The 22,270-nt window shown below is 38.3% G+C and overlaps 2 protein-coding genes and 1 pseudogene across 2 annotated transcripts; all 3 read right to left on the bottom strand.

The window, feature by feature from the left end:
• Positions 1–226: 226 nt before the first annotated feature.
• On the bottom strand, positions 227–10,601 carry LOC145898305 (cathepsin D-like; annotated as a pseudogene).
• A 759-nt stretch (positions 10,602–11,360) lies between these two features.
• Positions 11,361–21,341, bottom strand: LOC145898996 (cathepsin D-like). Its single transcript, XM_082987702.1, has 8 exons — positions 21,212–21,341; positions 21,010–21,157; positions 20,834–20,957; positions 20,637–20,743; positions 19,901–20,106; positions 19,749–19,839; positions 19,427–19,690; positions 11,361–11,593 (listed from the first exon to the last, which is right to left on the bottom strand). Exons 1-8 carry the CDS (start codon positions 21,262–21,264, stop codon positions 11,444–11,446), a joined length of 1,143 nt encoding a protein of 380 aa, XP_082843828.1. The 5' UTR covers positions 21,265–21,341; the 3' UTR covers positions 11,361–11,443.
• On the bottom strand, positions 13,090–15,926 carry LOC145899007 (cathepsin D-like). Its single transcript, XM_082987716.1, has 9 exons — positions 15,797–15,926; positions 15,500–15,641; positions 15,307–15,430; positions 15,134–15,240; positions 14,391–14,584; positions 14,242–14,338; positions 13,998–14,177; positions 13,835–13,933; positions 13,090–13,449 (listed from the first exon to the last, which is right to left on the bottom strand). Exons 1-9 carry the CDS (start codon positions 15,850–15,852, stop codon positions 13,252–13,254), a joined length of 1,197 nt encoding a protein of 398 aa, XP_082843842.1. The 5' UTR covers positions 15,853–15,926; the 3' UTR covers positions 13,090–13,251.
• Positions 21,342–22,270: the final 929 nt, after the last annotated feature.

Below are 22,270 nucleotides of genomic sequence, written 5' to 3' on the forward strand. Positions count from 1 at the left end.
TGGAAAGTGAACTACACGTTTCCATTTACATCCACACAAACAAAAACACATAAAATCAAATAACGTAATGTCCCAATTCAACAATTCCAACTTTTGTGTAGTTTAATATTCACTTGTGACCTCATTCATTACAGACTATGACGTAACAGGTGGTAGAACGATTAATTTTGTACAATAAATATATACAAGACAATTTCCTTTAAACCGCGGTTGGTTTTGGTGGCGGCTACACAGATATAACCTCTGGAGTCGTGCGGCGTAACTTTAGCGCTCTTATGTGGCTGTGCTTCCCTCTTGTTCTTGGCCGCTTGTAGGCGCACGGGAGTGTCGGCTTGTCAATGCGGACGAGGTCAACCCGACAACGTTGTTTGTCGATTTTCGGTTTGCATTTTTGGTGCCAGTCAACCGGTAGCTGCAGTCTGAAATAAGCAACAAAGTTTCTTGATATGAATTCAATGAAAAAACATGAATTTATTTACGTAAATATATTTTACGCAACTTTTATCACTTACACGTCACAGCATATAACTGCGTCATCGTAGTACGTGCACTTGCGACATTTATCGGGGAGCAATGTTTTGAAGAAGGTATATCTTCTGCCCTTGTACTTGCTTAACTGTTAATAATTGAAAGGTAAAAAAGTTAACAAAAACATTACATTACAAAATAAAATTTTTGCAGCGGTGTTCCACTATTTTTTTTCGTTTGAGCGATGAATTGGCGTCATTTTGTGTAAAAATAGAGATTGGACTCAGCGTGGTGAATGTGAAATTATCTTCCCTGCTTTAATATTCAAGTAAACGCCCAAAACACAGTGCGGTAGCTGAAACGTCAAGCGAACTTTGACCACACCCAGTAGACTGTTTTTATCAAAATCATCTGCAAGACTGTAACCTTCAAACGCGACCCAGCAATGATCTATTCGCGTTACTGGAAGGCCGCAAGGTTTATTTAAAATCCGCTCAAATCCTCAGGTCGTGCGAGGCAGGCCCGCGGTCACCACATCACAAGATGCTGATGGAATCAAACCCTTGTAAAAAATAGTTCCCACTCTTACTACGACTGGCGACGCCTCTACTACGCTTCGGAAACTGATCCTGGGTGACCTGCCAAAGGATGCCCGGCGTGTTGCGTGGCAGTTATGTCTGGCATGTGACAGGTGCCACTCGACAGTGCTTCCTGCCACACCCACGCGGCGGTAATTATTTGTGTTTCTTGCGCCGTGTCCACGGCGAAGTGCAACTAAAAATGTAATAAACACTCCTTGTTTCAACCGTTAACAACAGGATGAAAATTACAAATGATTAAGAAAGAATAAATACACAAGTTATGTTGGTTAATAAATTAGTACTATGGGTAAAAGGAGAGCACTGCCCATTGGAAAAAGAATCACAAAGTTATATTATTTCTAATCCCTGATGTAATTCCAATAACCACCCGCTTTGTTGATCTCCACCCATATTTGCAGTGTGCCTCAAATGGCGTCTTCATTTTGAGTTTGTGACTGCCACTGGCCCACTCATAGGCCTGGACCTTGAAACAGGACAATCGGGCGATCGAATGTGGCAGGGACCTGGGCAGATCAAGACTGAAACAATGACATGGGAAATTCCTATACAGATCCTACCAAATAGGCCAACACAAGCTGAAAACATTGCATCTGCGCATAATGTATCAGTTCTGCATTTCTGGCAGGGTTGCTTGAAAACTATATTTTTTTCAGTATTTTCTAGCATACACTTAGAGTCTTAGACACTCATGTATGACAAATCCCTGAAATTTGTGTTCATTTTGACATTACGCAATACCTTCGAACCTGTGGTTCAGCATTCGTCTTGTCACAAGTGTGGATTAAAGGACCTTGACTGTTTGACTTACCTGACAAAAGTACCATCCATAGCAACAAACATAGCCAACAAATGACGATAAAACCACATTTTATCACTTCCATCAGAAATTACTACAGGTTTTGTTGCTCGAGCAACATTAGTAATTTTTGTCATAACAGTGGCACGAGTTGATTTTCTTGTAGTACTTGTGCATGTGGTAGGGTGTTAAGTTAATGCTTAATCAGCAGAAACTTGACCAACTCCTTGTTTATCAATAACATTTAGCTTTTAGTTAAAGCCAAAAGCAATTCACCCTCCATACAATGTGGTTTGTTTTCAATGTCTTATATTTTGCTGTTTGTAAAGATTCAATATGGTGCAATCTTTTTTCTTTTTTCGGATTTTTTTTTGTACCTTTTTTTGAAAGTACAGGGAATGTCAATTCTCAAACATTGGAAACATTTTTTTTGTGTTGTAGAGTAGCGTTGTCGAATCGAAGTCCATGATTTATGGTTTAGAGTCTGAGATGCAAAAAATATCACACCCTCGGACTTCTTTGGCAACGTCGAAAATGTAGTGATGTTGCAAAAACAAAAATTACTCTTGATTCAATTCCATCATCACAACCTCTCCGGTCATGGCAACGGCTTTTCGTAACTAACTTTTTGCCCACCTTTGGTTCATTTGTGACGTCACCGTTTAATCTACGTTTATTTCAACCAACTAATCTGAGTCCAGGAAACTTCAATGAAAACATTCACTCAAAACATTGGTAGAATCAAATAGAATGAATTTACTGGTCTAAACTGGGCTTTTTAAAGCTCTCCATACTGAGCTGATTGGTCAATAATGTCACGTGATATCACGAACCGCTCGAAGTAATATAATACAAGAACATAGGTGTGATGTGACCTAAGCATAGGAGAACATTTTATGTGGTAAACAGGATGTTGAATGAATCACTTTACTCGAGAATATTCGATGGCTAAATCATTTGGGTCACATTATGGGATTATGCAGTACATGTGCAAAGCTGCACGCAAAACATTACGCAATTCAAGCACTGGTTTCTGTGACGTATGTAACAAATACTTCATTACACAATACAAGCGCTAATTTCTGTGACGTATGTTACAGTATTTACATTGAAATAATATACAGTCTTCCGTGCAAGGAATGCAGGACTTTCTCATTCACATCATTCAAACGTCTATCGTTCATTTGGGATCCGGGTATTCTCGGAAACCGTGGTTCAATTGAGCGAACCCCACACGATCATTAGCGTAGTCGAAAGTGGTGTAGTAATTTCCAAGGAAAACTTGGCCGATGACCCAAACTGCCAAATTTTCGTCTTCGGCAAAACCAATGTAACAAGCTGTCGGCTCCTGTAACATATCGCCTCACCGTAAAAACTTTGTAATCAAAACAAAATGTCTCCGGAAGAGCCTTTAATTACTAATTACTATGCCTGGCAGCATCAGCAACAAACAAAATGTCTCTTCTGGCAATAATATTGGTATATAACATATCGGCATCCATCAACATTATTACTGACGAAGAGCCTTTTTGTATTGAAACTGTTCCTTGCAGCAATATCAGTAATGAACTTGAGCATTATAAAATACCTTTACGTAGTATACATGATACGTGCCTTATTTCAAAATATTTGACAGTGCAAGCACAATTACAAAGCTTGTAAGCAAAACCTCAAAAGGCTTAAAGCTGCTGCAGGCCTATTGACGGAAGAACCAACGTTAAAACCTCTTCAAACACAAGTTTTTATCATGAAGCAATGCGTAAATGGCTTAGTCGTGCAGCGAGGCAAGACAAAAGAACAAAAAGTTTGGCCTATGAATGCAGCTTAGCTGACAACAACTCCATTCTGAACAGAGGCGTCAACCGAAACTTGGGTAGTGCGCGTTATTAGGTTTAATCTCAGCCGATATACCTACTCCAGTTGGTTTAACACAAGCAATACCACTTACCTTTAATATGTACTGCTCAGGTGTGAGTATGTAGACGATGCCTGACAGCGTGATGGTTACATTCGGCAGTGTGGGAATCGTTGAGCAGGAAATCGCTTCATTTTCATCAGCACCAGGAATATTTCGAATTATTTCGAGTTCATCCTGAAATACATAAATATATGGAGCCCCCACATCGATTTTGGCGTCGCAGCCGCCAACACAAAATTGTGAGTCATCGCCTTCACCAATCCTCATACCGTCTACTGCAATTACCCATGACCCCTGCATTAAAATGATATGGATCACAATCATACTTGCGAGTTATATTTTACAAACATACAAGGACAGTATGATAGTTGAACTCTCCAGTGAATCTTGTGGTATCCACACCTCCCAAGTACAACTCCCCGCCATCACGTTTAAACGGATCCCTAAAAGCGAACGTCACGCAAAATTTTACAATAACTACATATTGTATATATGCTACAATAACTACATATTGTATATATGCAATTTGACCTGTTTAAATACAATGAAAATTGATTCCATGAAACTGCTCCCTGTATATACATTTGGCCAAACACATTTAGCCCATTTTCACTGATAAGCGAAGTTTCGGGATACCATCAAGGTTAGTAAGCCAGGCGCCCATCTGTAAATGCTTGTAAATTGTAATGTTGAACCTTCTAATAGAGAAACAAAAACAAGCAGATGAATTTACTTCACCACACGATTCATACAGTCACTCGAAATAACACGTTTGGATAGGTCTATGGCTATTTTATTTCTGCCAATCAGTTGCTGCCACTGCTAAGTTTGTAAAAATGAACGATTGGTTTGTGTTCATTCTTTTACCATTAAACCCCACCCGGTAATTTGACATTAGTTGTGAAATTAATTTTGAAATTATTTTTCCTGAAAAACTTCTGAGAAATCTGAAGCCGCCGACTAATATATGTTTATTCCCTGGAACGTACTACCGAGCACTTACATACAGTTTTAGACAAAACAGTGCAAAAAGCATGTGACGAAATTACTCACAAGCGATTTTGAAATATGATAAACAAAGTGACTCGTTGTTTGAGGTCACTATTGGTTGAGCTTTGCTTGGCCATAGTGTTTCCACCCTGTTTTCTCCGTAAGGTTGCACCTAGTTTGGTGCCCAACAGATGACGGTGATTGTGTAGTCACCACAAAGTTGAAAGCGTTTTGTCAGCAAAGTCGTCTGATAGTCACACCAGCTGCACTGATGAGACATTATAGGTCGAAACAGTGACCATCTGTCTGCAGCTTACACGATTTTGAAATAGTTTACGATTTCGCTTTGTAGTGGTTTAAAGACTGAACGATTTCAAGAAACAACACAAGATTCGTCATAATTTTCACCAGTTTCTTAGAAACATCCGATGATCGGGGTGTTTACTGGTCCGTGGCTTAAGTGATGCGAACCCCACTCTGTCGTTGGCAAAATCGAACGTGGTGTAGTAATTGGAGATGAAGTATGCACCAAGTATCCAAAATGGACCTCCAACATCTTTGCGGATATCAACACCATTGAATACAGTGTAGCACAAATTTCCATCCTGTGGCAAAGCGCTAGTGTTTGTTAACTTATCACCAACATATACTGAACAATTAGTTTCACTGGCATTGCAGCTAAGCTAGATCAAATACTTTGTTCCGACAAGTCGGAGCAAGATCTGACAGATCAAGCTCCCGTTTAGGATTGAACTCATGACCCTGGGCTGACCTGGCCCAACGGCCATGATACACTGGTGCACATGCGCACAACTTGTCAGGTGACCTTCACATTTACGCATGGGATCTCTACCATCGTAATCAAATATATTTCTACAAAAATAACGATAAACTATTAACGCTCCGTTAGTCGACGAACCTGAAAAAAGTATTGCTCTGGTGTAAGTTTGTATTTAATACCAGATAGAGTGATGGTGACATTCGGCTTTTTCGAGATATTTGTACAAGATGTAAAGCACTGCAAGACAAAATATTCTTGGTAATTTTCAGTTAACAGCGCTTAATGATTGTTATTTCTGACCATAGATTTGTCAGTCCTCTGATGGCAGCCAATAGCCTTGTTGAGCATCCAGATTTCAACCGTTGGTCCATAGATAGGATTTATACTAGGTGCAATAATAGCCTGGCATCCTCCAACGCAACATTTGACACCAGCGCTATCGTCAACTGTCAAACCGTCCATGGATACCTGCCAATATCCCTAAAAAATAATCGTTATCTTTATTATTCCATTGACCTACATAGAGTGTTAGTTGCTACTTGCCTTCTTTACAACTTTGTGGTAGTCAAACTTGCCAGTGAATCTTAAAGGGTTCACACCACCCAAGTATAATTCCCCACCATCTGACTCGAATGGATTTCTAAATGTTTGACCGTTATAAATGTTGAAAGGTAGTCTTTTAACATTTATTTTTGTAATCTGGTTCACCTGTTTAGTTAAAACGAAAACTGATTTTTTTCCACTGCTCCCTGTTTGAACATTTGGTTGAACACCGGTGTGATGCCGTTCTTTGCCATTTGTGGATATCCCAATCCCACAATCCCACCATCATATGGCACATCAGAACCGACAGGATTCCTGAAAACTTCAGCGAACGTCTGATTGAAACTCTTCAAACCACCGATCAAACCAAAAAGTTATTCATTAATTCACTGATAAAAAGATGAACCAAACATAAACTTGACTTTTCTGTTATTGTGTCTTCTTGGTGTACAAACATTTTTTCTGTGCTATTGCCAGCTTCACATAAATAATAATAAACACGAGGCATCGCTCTCCGTCACATTCTGATTATTTTTTAATGTTCTCAAAATTATGCAAAAATATTCTGAACATGATTAACGTAAGGGAGTAATTGGCTTTTTCTCTCCATTGCTACTTGGCCCAATGGCATGAATGCTTGTTGGGTGGCTCGTGATGCGGCGTCAACGAACGATTTTATTAAATGGAATTACGTAGGTATTCGGCTTCCAATGCGCAGAGCTTACATTTTGTTGTAAAGTTTTCTTGCAAAATCAATCCAAGTGCCACAAATTAATGTTTGCAAGTTCAGGTAAGGACCCATTGTTTTACTTTGTCTATTGTTACTTGTGTATGAAGACCATGCACGTGATATTCCAAGCATTACAAATTTATTCAAACTGTAGTTGAAAACTCCTTACCGAGACGACATCTTGGCTGCAGTAACCACTCGAAAAAAAATCAAATATTTTCGTCCCATTCTTAACATAGGTGGAGGAAGCAGCACTGTCATATTTACGATGGTTAACTAAAAAAATCGGAAATAATTCTAAAAAAATGTGCCCTAACTTTAAACAGGATGATTTTATTTACCGCATGACTTGTCAAGTTTGTTGCAGTGAATCGACGGAAACCTCAAATTTGACGTGGTCGTGTCAAAAACAACTATAAAAGATTGTGGGGGAGTTCCTATTGTTATCTCTCCATAATAATATAGCTGGAATGAAGATTCACTTGTTTAATCAGCTCAGAAGCGTATAAAACCACAATAATATCATTTATTTACATCTTCGTAGTTGATGAGTGACTCGCTACCAATTCCACCAGCAGCAGATAGGAACTTGGCGTATTTAGTGTTGTTGTGGTATTTAGTGTTGTCTGATTGTTTTTTGTAATGTGCAACTACCCATTGACGTCGCAGCTTGATACTAAACATATACCAGAACTTGGAAATAGAACGAATTACATAAACTTAGAACGTCAGACATTAAAAAATATACAATGCCTTGAGGTAGCTTTGCTGGAAAATAAATAGTTAACAAACATTCCACAGTGACAGGCACTTGTAATTTGCAACACTTAACTGTAACCTTTGCTCAGTGTTCCAAACAAAAGAAGAAAAAAAATTACTTTCATCATCTTGATAATGACACAGCAATGACTGGAAACATATGATATCAAAGAACTGATGTTGTTTGTTGTACAACGATATAAGCTGTTGACGCCTGCAAAGAAGACCAGGAACTATTGAAGGCAGCAAAATAACTCCACGCCCCTTCCTGTAGTTTGTATAGATCCGAAACTTAAATCGATAAGCATTCAGTTTCATACAAGAAAGGAACATCAAAGGTTGTTGTCTGGTCGATGAATTCGTCTACCCATGTATGGGTTTGCATTTATCTTTGTGTTTGTCCCATAAATACAAAATAGCACAATTCATCCTTTCGTCTTCGTTGCTGGAATGCAAAGACACCAATTGTGGCAGGAATAGTTTGGACGAATATTCGTGTTATTCAGGTTTGGTTGTCGTGAGACCAAAATAAATATAATAAGATTATAAATGACTTTAACATAAAAAATATATGTTCCATGATGGCAAACATCTCTCATTGAACATGATTTGCGTAAAACTAAGTTATTACGACTGCCAAAGATAAACAACACATATTTCACGCTGCGATAACTGTTCGAGTTTTCAAACCTTTTACCGACACGTAACTTAAAACAATCAGGAACTTCTTGAACCGGATATCTGACGTTGAATGCTCGAATGGAATTTCAACAGTTGCTGAGTAAGCACCCCGTAAGCCCATTGTCTCTGTATCGACTTGCACTCGCGTGTTTGTCACAGTATTTGCATGGATGTTTTGTTTCTGGCGTTACTAAGGGACTATTGAATGTTGAGAATCAAAAATAATTTGAAATAATCTCGATTTCATGTTTGATTTTGTTCGATTAGATGCAGTTCAAGAAAGGTCACTTTGGAAAACGTAAACTTACCACCAGTTTGACAAAATCATCGCCACAGAAGACGAAACAACTTTTTGCTGTACACAATTTTGAAAAAGTATGGACACTTATCGAAAACACAAGTTCTGTTTATTTTATTTCAATCAAACATTTCGGCCACTGCGCCGGTATTTGTGTAAAGGTAAAAAAATATCAACCGTTTTCCTCGTGCCTTGTTTAACTTATTTGATAAACCAAAAACTTTACTACACGTTTTCATTTACATCCACACAAACAAAACACATAATATCAAATAACATGATGTCCCAACTTAACAATTCCAACTTTTGTGTAGTTTAATATTCACTTGTGACCTCATTCATTACAGATTATGACGTAACAGGTGGTAGAACGCTTGATTTTGTACAATAAATATATACAAGGCAATATCCTTTAAACAGCGGTTGGTTTTGGTGGCTGCTACACAGATATAACCGCTGGAGTCGTGCGACGTAACTTTGGCGCTCCTATGTGACTGTGCTTCCCTCTTGTTCTTGGCCGCTTGTAGGCGCACGGGAGTGTCGGCTTGTCGATGCGGACGAGGTCAACCCGACAACGTTGTTTGTCGATTTTCGGTTTGCATTTTTGGTGCCAGTCAACCGGTAACTGCAGTCTGAAATAAGCAACAGAGTTTCTTGATATGAATTCAATGAAAAAACATGAATTTATTTACGTAAATATATTTTACGTCACTTTTATCACTTACACGTCACAGCATATAACTGCGTCATCGTAGCACGGGCACTTGTGACATTCATCGGTGAGCCATGTGTTGAAGAAGGTATATCTTCTACCCTTGTACTTGCACTCAACTGTTAATAATTGAAAGGTAAAAAAGTTAACAAAAACATTACAAAACAAAGCACATTTTTGCAGCGATGTTCCACTATTTTTTTTCGTTTGAGCGACGAATTGGCGTCATTTTGTGTAAAAATAGAGATTCGTCCTATCGGTGAATGTGAAATTATCTTCCCTGTTTTAATATTCAAGTAAATGCCTAAAACACAGTGCGGTAGCTGAAACGTCAAGCGAACTTTGACCACACCCAGTAGACTGTTTTTATCAAAATCATCTGCAAGACTGTAACCTTCAAACGCGACCCAGCAATGATCTATTCGCGTTACTGGAAGACCGCAAGGTTTATTCAAAATCCGCTCAATCCTCAGGTCGTGCGAGGCAGGCCCGCGGTCACCACATCACAAGATGCTGATTGAACCAAACCCTTGTAAAAATAGTTCCCACTCTTACTACTACGTTTCGGAAACTGATCCTGGGTGACACCTGCCAAAGGATGCCCGGCGTGTTGCGTGGCAGTTATGTCTGGCATGTGACAGGTGCCACTCGACAGTGCTTCCTGCCACACCCACGCGGCGGTAATTATTTGTGTCTCTTGCGTCATCTCCAAGGCAACTAAACATGTAATAAACACTCCTTGTTTCAACCGTTAACAACAGGATGAAAATTACAAATGATTAAGAAAGAATAAATACACAAGTTATGTTGGTTAATGAATTAGTACTATGGGTAGAATGAAAGCTCTGCCCACTGCAAAATAAATCACAAAATTATATTATTTCTAATCCCTGATGTAATTCCAATAACCATCCGCTTTGTTGATCTCTACCTATTTTTGCAGTGTGCCTCAAATGGCGTTCAAAGGCCTGGACCTTGAAACAGGACAATCGGGCGAATGTGGCAGGGACCTGGGCAGAACAAGACTGAAACAATGACATGGGATATTCCTATACAGATCCTACCAAATATGCCAACACAAGCTGAAAACATTGCATCCGCACATAATGTATCAGTTCTGCATTTCTAGCAGGGTTGCTTGAAAACTATATTTTTTTCAGTATTTTCTAACATACACTTAGACACTCATGTATGACAAATCCCTGAAATTTGTGTTCATTTTGACATTACGCAATACCTTCGAACCTATGGTTCAGCATTCGTCTTGTCACAAGTGTGGATTAAAGGACCTTGACTGTTTGACTTACCTGACAAAAGTACCATCCATAGCAACAAACATAGCCAACATATGACGATAAAACCACATTTTATCACTTCCATCAGAAATTACTACAGGTTTTGTTGCTCGAGCAACATTGGTAATTTTTGGCATAACAGTGGCACGAGTTGATTTTCTTGTAGTACTTGTGCATGTGGTAGGGTGTTAAGTTAATGCTTAATCAGCAGAAACTCGACCAACTCCTTGTTTATCATTAACATTTAGCTTTTAGTTAAAGCCAAAAGCAATTCACCCTCCATACAATGTGGTTTGTTTGCAATGTCATTTATTTTGCTGTTTTGTAAAGATTCAATATGGTGCAATCATTTTTCTTTTTTCGGATTTTTTTTGTACCTTCTTTTGAAAGTACAGGGAATGTCAATTCTCAAACATTGGAAACATTTTTTTTCGTGTTGTAGAGCAGCGTTATGGAATCGAAGTCCATGATTTATGGTTTAGAGTCTGAGATGCAAAAAATACCACACCCTCGGACTTCTTTGGCAACGTCGAAAATGTAGTTATATTGCAAAAACAAAAAAATACTCTTGATTCAATTCCTTAAATTTTATATTCGACCAAATTATAATATTGTGACGTCATCATCACAACCTCTCCGGTCATGGCAACGGCTTTTCGTAACTAACTTTTTGCCCACCTTTGGTTCATTTGTGACGTCACCGTTCAATCTACGTTTATTTCAATCAAATAGTTCAGGAAACTTCAATGAAAACATTCACACAAAACATCGGTATTTACATTGAAATAATATACAGTCTCCCTTGCAAGGAAAACAGGAATATCTCATTGACATCATTCAAACGTCTATCGTTCATTTGGGATCAGGGTATTATCGGAAACCGTGGTTCAATTGAGCGAATCCCACACGATCATTAGCGTAGTCGAAAGTGGTGTAGTAATTTCCAAGGAAAACTTGGCCGATGACCCAGACTAACGTACCGACTGCTTCCCCGAAACCAATGTAACATTTTGTCAGCTCCTGCAACATATCGCCTCACCGTCAAAACTTTCTATTCAATACAAAATGTCATCTTCTGGCAATAATATTTATTTTTAACATATCGGCATCCTTTAACATTATTATTGCCGTAGATCCCTTTCGTATTAAATCTATTCCATGTAGCATCATCAGTAATCAACTTGGGCATTATAAAAAAACCTTTACGAAGTATACATGGTATACCAACATACGTGCCCTATTTTAATGCATTCAAAAGTGCAGGCACAATTACAAAAGTTTTCAAAAAAATCAAAAGGTTTAAAGTCGCATCGCTTACATGTGACCGCAGCTCAATGTTTCCAACAGCAGAAGAAACACAATAACTTTCATCTTGGAGTCAACATACAACAAAGCAGTGAGTTATTTAATAAATTATAAGAAACTAATCCTGTGACACAACATTTTAGTTTTAGCCAAGCTATTGTGACCAGGAGAGACGATCCGCGAAACTGTGAGTGTTTCCGAGGTTTGTGTGATGGACACGGAACAATCAACAACTTCATAAACAAGATCTTCGGCATTAAATGCACGGAAGTCGTTTCAGAAGTTGCTGAGCTAGGAAAAAGTTAAATCCATTGTATAGGTTTCTGTTTGCTCTCGCCATGATATTGTTGATAGAAACCAGGGAGCTTTCAAATATCTATTCTGATGATAATCCTGAAACCGCATGTGAAAATTTGATTTTCATAAACAAGGTTCGGTTACAATACCGGTAATTCGCGCCTGTCACATATTTTCTTATCTATAGCTACATTCGATAATTGCAATTCACAAGACACAAAGGAATGTCAAATTAAAGTCATGTGTATTTTGCCCACAAATAACAACCACACAGATGAACGATACACAAAAGAAATAAAATCACAAGGCCACGGATAAAACCACCAAGGTTATTAAGTCGGGCGCCCATATGTAAATGCTTGTAAATTGTAATGTTGAACCTTCTAATAGAGATACTAAGCCTTAACAGATGCATTTACTTCACCACACGATTCATACAATCTCTCGAAATAACACGTTTGGATAGGTTTATGGCTATTTTATTTCTGCCAATCAGTTGCTGCCACTGCTAAGTGTGTAAAAATGAAACAACATGATCGGTTTGTGTTCCTTTTTTAACTATTAAACCCCATCCGGTAATATGACATTAATTATGAAATTCAAATTTTGAAATTCTTTTCCTGAAAAACTTCTGAGGAATCTGAAGCCTCCGACTAATATATATTTATTTCCTGGAACACACTACAGAGCACTTACATACAGTGTTAGACAAAACAGTGCAAAAAGCAATTGACGAATTTACTCACAAACGATTTTGAAATATGATAAGCAAAGTGACACGTTGCCTGAGGTCACTATGGGTTGAGCTTTGCTTTGCCATAGTGTTTCCACCTTGTTTTCTCTGTAGGTTTGCACCAAGTTTGATGACCAATAGATGACGGTGATTATTTAGTCACCTCAAAGTTAAAGGCGTTTTGTCAGCAAAGTAGTCTGATAGTCACACCAGCTGCACTGATGAGACATTATAGGATCTGTCTGCAGCTTACACGATTTTGAAATAGTTTGGGATTTCGCTTTGTAGTGGTTGAAAGACTGAATGATTTAAAGAAATAACACAAGATTCGTCATAATTTTCATCAGTTTCTTAGAAACATCCGATGATCGGGGCGTTTACTGGTCCGTGGCTTGAGGGATGCGAACCCCACTCTGTCGTTGGCAAAATCGAACGTGGTGTAGTAATAGGACATGAAGTATGCCCCAAGTATCCAAAATGGACCTCCAATATCTTCGGAGACATCAACACCAACGAATGCAGAGTAGCACACATTTTCATACTATGGCAAAGGACATGTATTTGTTAACTTATCACTAACATATACTTAACAATTAGTTTCACTGGCATTACAGCTAAGCCATCGCAGCCAAGCTAGATCAAATACTTTGTTCCGACAAGTCGGAGCAAGATCTGAAAAATTAAGCTCCCGTGTAGGTTTGAACTCACGACCCTGGGCTGACCTGGCCCAACGCCTCATCGACTGAGCTACGCCAGCTCAGCGGTTTCACGGGGTATACTGTGGCCATGATACTCTGGTGCACATACGCAGAACTTGTCAGGCCACCTTTACATTTATGTAGGGGTTATATACCATCGTATTCAAAAATGTTTCTACAAAAATAACAATTAACAATAAACTATTAACGCTCCGTTAGTCGACGAACCTGAAAAAAGTATTGCTCCGGTGTAAGTTTGTATTTAATATCAGATAGAGTGATGGTGACATTCGGCTTTTTCGAGATATTTGTACAAGATGTAAAGCACTGCAAGACAAAATACTCCTGTTTAATTTTCAGTTAACAACGTTTAATAATTGATATTTCTGACCATAGATTTGTCAGAGCTCTGTTGGCAGCCAATAGCCTTGTTGAGCTTCGTAATTTCAACCGTTGGTCCAGAGATTAAATTTGCACCAGATGCCATAACAGCCTGGCATCCTCCAACGCAACATTTGACACCAGTGCTATCGTCAACTGTCAAACCGTCCATGGATACCTGCCAATATCCCTAAACCAATAATTGTTATCTTTATTATTCCATAGGCCTACATATAGTGTTAGTTGCTACTTGCCTTCTTTACAACTTTGTGGTAGTTAAACTTGCCAGTGAATCTTGAAGGGTTCACACCACCCAAGTATAACTCCCCACCGTCTGACTCGAATTGATTCCTAAATATTTGACCGTTATAAATGTTCAAAGTGATTTTTTAGTCTGGTTCACCTTTTTAGATAAAACGAAAACTGATTTTTTTCTACTGCTCCCTGCTTGAACATTTGGTTGAACACCGGTGTGATGCCGTTCTTTGCTATTTGTGGATATCCCATTCCCACAATCCCATCATATGAATTACCAGAACCGTCAGGATTCCTGATAACTTCGGCGAACGTCTGATTGAAACTCTTCAAACCACCAATCTAACCCAAAAGTTATTCATTAATTTTGTCAATTGATCACTGATAAAAAGATGAACCAAACATAAACTTGACTTTTCCGTTATTGTGTCTTCATGGTGTACAAACATTTTTTCTGTTGCTATTGCCAGCTTCACATAAATAATAATAAACACGAGGCATCGCTCGCCGTCACATTATGATTATTTTTTAATGTTCTAAGAACTATACAAAAATATTCTGAACATGATTTACGTAAGGGAGTAATTGTTTTTTTTTCTCCATTGCTACTTGGCCCCATGGCATGAATGCTTGTTGGGTGGCTCGTGATGCGGCGTCAACGAACGATTTTATTGAATGGAATTACGTAGGTATTCGGCTTCCAATGCGCAGAGATTACATTTTGTTGTAAAGTTTTCTTGCAAAATCAATCCAATGCCACAAATTAATGTTTGCAAGTTCAGGTAAGGACCCAATATTTTACTTTGTCTATTGTTACTTGTGTATGAAGACCATGCACGTGATATTCCAAGCATTACAAATTTATTCAAACTGTAGTTGAAAACTCCTTACCGAGACGACATCTTGGCTGCAGTAACCACTCGAAAAAAAATCAAATATTTTCGTCCCATTCTTAACATAGGTTGAGGAAGCAGCACTGTCATATTTACGATGGTTAACTGAAAAAAATCGGAAATAATTCTAAAAAAATGTGCCCAAAGTTTAAACAGGATGATTTTATTTACGGCATGACTTGTCAAGTTTGTTGCAGTGAATCGACGGAATCCACAAATTTGACATGATCGTGTCAAAAAGAACTGTAAAAGGTTGTGGGGGAGTTCCTATTGATATCTCTCCATAATAATTTAGCTGGAATGAAGATTCACTTGTTTAATCCGCTTAAAAGCATGTAAAACCACAAAAATATCATTTATTTACATATTCGTCGTTGATGAGTGGCTCGCTACCAATTCCACCAGCAGCAGATAGGAACTTGGCGTATTTAGTGTTGTTGTGGTATTTAGTGTTGTCTGATTGTTTTTCGTAATCTGCAACTACCCATTGACGTCGCAGCTTGATACTAAACATATACCAGAACTTGGAAATAGAACGAATTACATAAACTTAGAACGTCAGACATTAAAAAATATACAATACCTTGAGGTAGCTTTGCATGAAAATAAATAGTTAACAAACATTCTACAGCGTCAGGCACTTGTAATTTGCAACACTCACCTGTAACCTTTGCTCAGTGTTCCAAACAGAAGAAGATAAAAAATTACTTTCATCATCTTGATAATGACACAGCAATGACTGGAAACATATGATATCAAAGAACTGATGTTGTTTGTTGTACAACGATATAAGCTGTTGACGCCTGCAAAGAAAACCAGGAACTACTAAAGGCAGCAAAAGAACTCCACGCCCCTTCCTGCAGTTTGTATAGATCCGAAACTTAAATCGATAAGCATTCAGTTTCATACAAGAAAGGAACATCAAAAGTTGTTGTCTGGTCGATGAATTCATCTACCCATGGGTTTGCATTCATCTTTGTGTTTTGTCCCATAAATACAAAACAACACAATTCATCCTTTCGTCTTCGTTGCTGGAATGCAAAGACAGAAATTGTGGCAGGAATAGTTTGGACGAATATTCGTGTTGTTCAGATTTTGGTTGTCGTGAGACCAAAATAAATATAATATGATAAAAAATGACTTTAACATAGAAAATAAATGTTCCATGATGGCAAACACCTCTCATTGAATATGATTTGCTTAAAACCAAGTTATTACGACTGTCAAAGATAAACAACACACATTTCACGCTGCGATAACTGTTCGTGTTTTCGAACCTTTTACCGACACGTAACTTAAAACAATCAGGAACTTCTTGAACCGGATATCTGACGTTGAATGCTCGGATGGAATTTCAACAGTTGCTGAGTAAGCACCCCGTAAGCCCATTGTCCCTGTATCGACTTGCACTCGCGTGTTTGTCACAGTATTTGCATGGATGTTTTGTTTCTGGCGTTACTAAGGGACTATTGAATGTCGAGAATCAAAAATAATTGGAAATAATCTCGATTTCATGTTTGATTTTGTTCGATTAGATGCATTTCAAGAAAGGTCACTTTGGAAAACGTAAACTTACCACCAGTTTAAAAAAATCATCGCCATTTCCTAGAAGCGCTCCACATCCATAAGAACAATCGCTCTGTTAATGACAGGGAAAAGTGCGTCTATTTCCCGGTGCTTTATGATAACTTGCTGTAACTGTTGTTTCCTGCCTTTTTTATAACATCACGTGATTTCACAAGCGGTGTTAGCGTTATTTTTTCGTGTTGCTACGTTTTCTTGGTGTTGGTTGTGTGCTGTATCATTTCCCTGAGAAAGCCTTGTTGGATAACAGGCGAAACGTCGGTTAATAAAGTCACGTTTTTGTTGTACCAGAAGAACAGACTATTAAATGACAATATGGTTGGAAGCGACAGAAACATTATATTTCAAGTATCTTTTCCGAGCCAATCACTCCTTGTGGTTGTTTTGCACATCCGTGTATCATTGACTACTTAATTTAAAGGCATTCCCATGTTGTGGACATAACATCTAATTTCGATTCAGCAAGAAACATTTTATGGGGAAAATGTTATTTATGGGGAAAGCAGCAAAGTAATCGGCTTGTTTTTCTCGGTGGTACCGACGGATCTGTCTTTACCGGTCAGATATCCAAAATGACTTTGAAAACACTCGGGTTATTTCAGCGTTTCCCTGCCCATGTCTTTACAGCTTTAACTTCAGTATTTGCTCCAATATAATGTGTTTCAATTTGTTTTCGTGGGGGCAAATAAATGAATGAATGAATATTACTCACAAAGCGTAACAAACGATAGCGTCAGAGCCATCAATTTCTGTGATCATACTTGATGAAACATTGCCTTGGTTGTCTGCCACTCTTTGTGAGGAATTTTTCAAACATTTCTTCACCTAATATCTCAACTAAACTATCAGCACACTTGTGACGTCACCGTTTAATCTACGTTTATTTCAACCAAATAATCTGAGTCGAAGAAACTTCAATGAAAACATTCACACAAAACATCGGTATTTACATTGAAATAAGATACAGTCTCCAGTACAAGGAATACAGGACTTTCTCATTGACATCATTCAAACGTCTATCGTTCATTTGGGATCAATTGAGCGAACCCCACACGATCATTAGCGTAGTCGAAAGTGGTGTAGTAATTTCCAAGGAAAACTTGGCCGATGACCCAGATTAACATATTTTCTACCTCACCGAAACCAATTTGACATGCTGTCGGCTCCTGTAACATATCGCCTTACCATAAAAACGTTGTATTCAATACTAAATGTATCTTCTGGCAATAATATTTGTATATAACTTATCAGCAACATTATTATTGCCGAAGAGCCTATCCGTATTAAATATATTCTTTGTAGCAATATCAGTAATTAACTTGAGCATTATAAATTATCTTTACGAAGTATACATCATGGTATAGCAACATACGTGTCTTATTTTAATGTATTTGACAATGTAGGCACAATTACAAAAGTTTTGAAAAAAAATCTAAAGGCTTAAAGCTGCTACAAGTATAGGCTATGAATGCAGGTTACCTGAAAACAACTCCATTCTAAATACAGGCAAGTGGCGGCAACCGAAACTTAAGGTAGTGCGCGTTATTATGATTATCTACTTAGCCACTCCAGTTGTTTTAACACGGAAGTAATACCACTTACCTTTAATATGTACTGCTCAGGTGTGAGTATGTAGACGATTCCTGACAGCGTGATGGTTACATTCGGCAGTGTGGGAATCGTTGAGCAGGAAATCACTCTATGTTCATCAGCTCCAAGAATATTTCGAATTATTTCGAATTCATCCGGAAATACATAAATATATGGAGCCCCCACATCGAAAACTATTTGAATAAGTTTGGTAAATGGAGAAACTGATGATGCCGTTTTAGGCGAAATATATTTTTCTCTAAATAAATCGATCTGAGCTGTCTGAAGATCGCTGTGTTTGGATTTTAATACATTATTGTTGATACGGTGTGCGATCGACAGCCTGCCAGGGGCCTTTGGTTTTTTTTGATCCAGATTTGATTTACTAATCACATTGAATCACAAGGCCACGGATAAAACCACCAAGGTTATTAAGTCGGGCGCCCATCTATAAATGCTTGTAAATTGTAATGTTGAACCTTCTAATGGAGATACTAAGCCTTAACAGATGCATTTACTTCACCACACGATTCATACAGTTTCTCGAAATAACACGTTTGGATAGGTCTATGGCTATTTTATTTCTGCCAATCAGTTGCTGCAACTGCTAAGTGTGTAAAAATGAAACAACACGATCGGTTTGTGTTCCTTTTTTAACTATTAAACCCCACCCGGTAATTTGACATTAGTTGTGAAATTCGAATGTTGAAATTATTTTTCCTGAAGAGCTTCTGAGAAATCTGAAGCCGCCGACTAATATATATTTATTTCCTGGAACACACTACAGAGCACTTACAGTGTTAGACAAAACAGTGCAAAAAGCATGTGACGAAATTACTCACAAACGATTTTGAAATAGTTTAGGATTTCGCTTTGTAGTGGTTGAAAGAATGAACGATTTCTAGAAACAACACAAGATTCGTCATTATTTTCATCAGTTTCTTAGAAACATCCGATGATCGGGTCGTTTACTGGTCCGTGGCTTGAGTGATGCGAATCCCACTCTGTCGTTGGCAAAATCGAACGTGGTGTAGTAATTGGACATGAAGTATGCCCCAAGTACCCAAAATGGACCTCCAATATCTTCGGAGATATCAACGGAAGTAATACCACTTACCTTTAATATGTACTGCTCAGGTGTGAGTATGTAGACGATGCCTGACAGCGTGATGGTTACATTCGGCAGTGTGGGAATCGTTGAGCAGGGAATCACTCTATGTTCATCAGCACCAAGAATATTTCGAATTATTTCGAATTCATCCGGAAATACGTAAATGTATGGATACCCCACATCGATTTTCGCGTCGCAGCCGCCAACACAAAATTGTGAGTCATCGCCTTCACCAATCCTCATACCGTCTACTGCAATTACCCATGACCCCTGCATTAAAATGATATGGATCACAATCATACTTGTGAGTTATATTTTACAAACATACAAGGACAGTATGATAATTGAATTCTCCAGTGAATCTTGTGGGATCCACACCTCCCAAGTACAACTCCCCACCATCACGTATAAACGGATCTCTAAAAGCGAACGTCACGCAAAATGTTACAATAACTACATATTGTATATATGCAACTTGACCTGTTTAAATACAATGAAAATTGATTCCATGGCACTGCTCCCTGTATATACATTTGGCCAAACACATTTAGCCCATTTTCACTGCTAAACGAAGTTTCAGGATATCCAATCCCTAGAGAACCATCAAATTGAGCTTCAGAGTAAGTGTCACCATAAATCCTGATTGCTTCAAGAAATGTTTGGTTAAAACTCTTCACGCCACCGATCTAAAATATATGAGGATATTTCATAGGTTCTTTGTCAATGTGTAATGGGTTATGTTTGTTTGAGTTTACGCAGATCCATAGATTTTTGCACAAAACTTTAACGTTTCAAGAAGGAAAGAAATATTCAAATTTTGACGTCAAATGTTTCAAATATCGGAATCCGGGAAGTACCCCTGCAGCTATAGTAACGTTACCCATCTGGTGGTACGCGTACCACTGGTGGTGCGCGAAGGCATTTAAGGTGGTACGCGAGCACCATCCCGTTAATTGCGGAATAAATTTCGAATTGGAAAAACCGTAAGTGATCCCAAAGTGTTTGTTACTTCATCCCCCTAGGTTACTTTGTTACAATCAACTAGGTGGTAGGCGTAGAATTTGTTTTACCTCCAAGTGGTACACAGCCACAAAAAGGTTGGGAATCACTAAGCTATAGAATTATTGTCATAATATTATTGAGTTATGTCTTTCAGATAAAAAAACTAATTTAACTTTGCTTCAATCGCGTACAAATAATCGATTCATCATCTCACCATTAGCACGTCCTGACCAACTAAACCAATAACTGGGCCTACATGATATTTCAATTCATTTGTAGTATAGGTCTGAGATGCCGTGCTGTTGTATTTGCGATGTCTTGCTGCGGAAGGCATTAGGTGTAGGCATTAAAACAATGTTTAGTGTTTGTATAGCAAACGATGATCGGAATCAATACAACAGATGATCTTACCACAAAAAACATCGGATCTTCTGCACTTAATTGAAGGCAACCAAAAAAATGAAGACCACGTGGTAATTTTCACAGTGAAGAACTGAGGGGGCGTCCCTATTCCGATCTCCCCAACATATAGGGTCTGAAAAAGCACTTGAAAGTTTAATCCATTCGTACAATGACCATATACATACATTGTCATAGTTGCTGAGCTGTTCGCGACCAATTCCAACAGCAGTAGAAGAGAACTTCACATATTTACTGTGCTGTGTGTATTTGATGTTCTCTGTTCCCCGTTCTTTCACGTCTCTGTGGCTTTTTCTGTGCTTTTGAAGTTTTACACTAAACACACAAATCACACTTTGGATAGGAAAAGCCTTATTTCGCATCGCTTACATGTGACCGCAGCTCAATGTTTCCAACAGCAGAAGAAACACAATAACTTTCATCTTGGAGTCAACATACAACAAAGCAGTGAGTTATTTAATAAATTTTAACAAACTAATGCTGTGACACAAAGTTTTAGCCAAGCTATTGTGACCAGGAGAGACGATCCGCGAAACTGTGAGTGTTTCCGAGGATTGTGTGATGGACACGGAACAATCAACAACTTCATAAACAGGATCTTCGGCATTAAATGCACGGAAGTCGTTTCAGAAGTTGCTGAGCTGGGAAAAAGTTAAATCCATTGTCTAGGTTTCTGTTTGCTCTCGCCATGATATTGTTGATAGAAACCAGGGAGCTTTCAAATATCTATTCTGATGATAATCCTGAAACCGCATCTGAAAATTTGATTTTCATAAACAAGGTTCGGTTACAATACCGGTAATTCGCGCCTGTCACATATTTTCTTATCTATAGCTACATTCGATAATTGCAATTCACAAGACACAAAGGAATGTCAAATTAAAGTCATGTGTATTTTGCACACAAATAACAACCACACAGATGAACGATACACAAAAAACAAAATCACAAGGCCACGGATAAAACCACCAAGGTTATTAAGTCGGGCGCCCATCTATAAATGTTCGTAAATTGTAATGTTGAACCTTCTAATGGAGATACTAAGCCTTAACAGATGCATTTACTTCACCACACGATTCATACAGTCTCTCGAAATAACACGTTTGGATAGGTCTATGGCTATTTTATTTCTGCCAATCAGTTGCTGCCACTGCTAAGTGTGTAAAAATGAAACAACACGATCGGTTTGTGTTCCTTTTTTTAACTATTAAACCCCACCCGGTAATTTGACATTAGTTGTGAAATTCGAATGTTGAAATTATTTTTCCTGAAAAGCTTCTGAGAAATCTGAAGCCGCCGACTAATATATATTTATTTCCTGGAACACACTACAGAGCACTTACATACAGTGTTAGACAAAACAGTGCAAAAAGCAATTGACGAATTTACTCACAAACGATTTTGAAATATGATAAGCAAAGTGACACG

The sequence above is a fragment of the Ascidia mentula genome, chromosome 4, assembly GCF_947561715.1.
Source record: "Ascidia mentula chromosome 4, kaAscMent1.1, whole genome shotgun sequence".
NCBI lineage: Eukaryota > Metazoa > Chordata > Ascidiacea > Phlebobranchia > Ascidiidae > Ascidia > Ascidia mentula.

Coding starts and splice junctions, on each gene's coding strand:
- LOC145899007 (XM_082987716.1), bottom strand. CDS start 15,852: ATGATGAAAGTAATTTTTTATCTTCTTCTGTTTGGAACACTGAGCAAA. Junction 14,585..15,133: donor GCAGCCAAGATGTCGTCTCG/GTAAGGAGTTTT, acceptor CTTTTGGGTTAG/ATTGGTGGTTTGAAGAGTTT. Junction 14,178..14,241: donor ACCACAAAGTTGTAAAGAAG/GCAAGTAGCAAC, acceptor TTATTGGTTTAG/GGATATTGGCAGGTATCCAT.
- LOC145898996 (XM_082987702.1), bottom strand. CDS start 21,264: ATGAAAGTTATTGTGTTTCTTCTGCTGTTGGAAACATTGAGCTGCGGT. Junction 21,158..21,211: donor ACATTGAGCTGCGGTCACAT/GTAAGCGATGCG, acceptor TTGTGTGTTTAG/TGTAAAACTTCAAAAGCACA. Junction 20,744..20,833: donor AAGATCCGATGTTTTTTGTG/GTAAGATCATCT, acceptor TGCCTTCCGCAG/CAAGACATCGCAAATACAAC.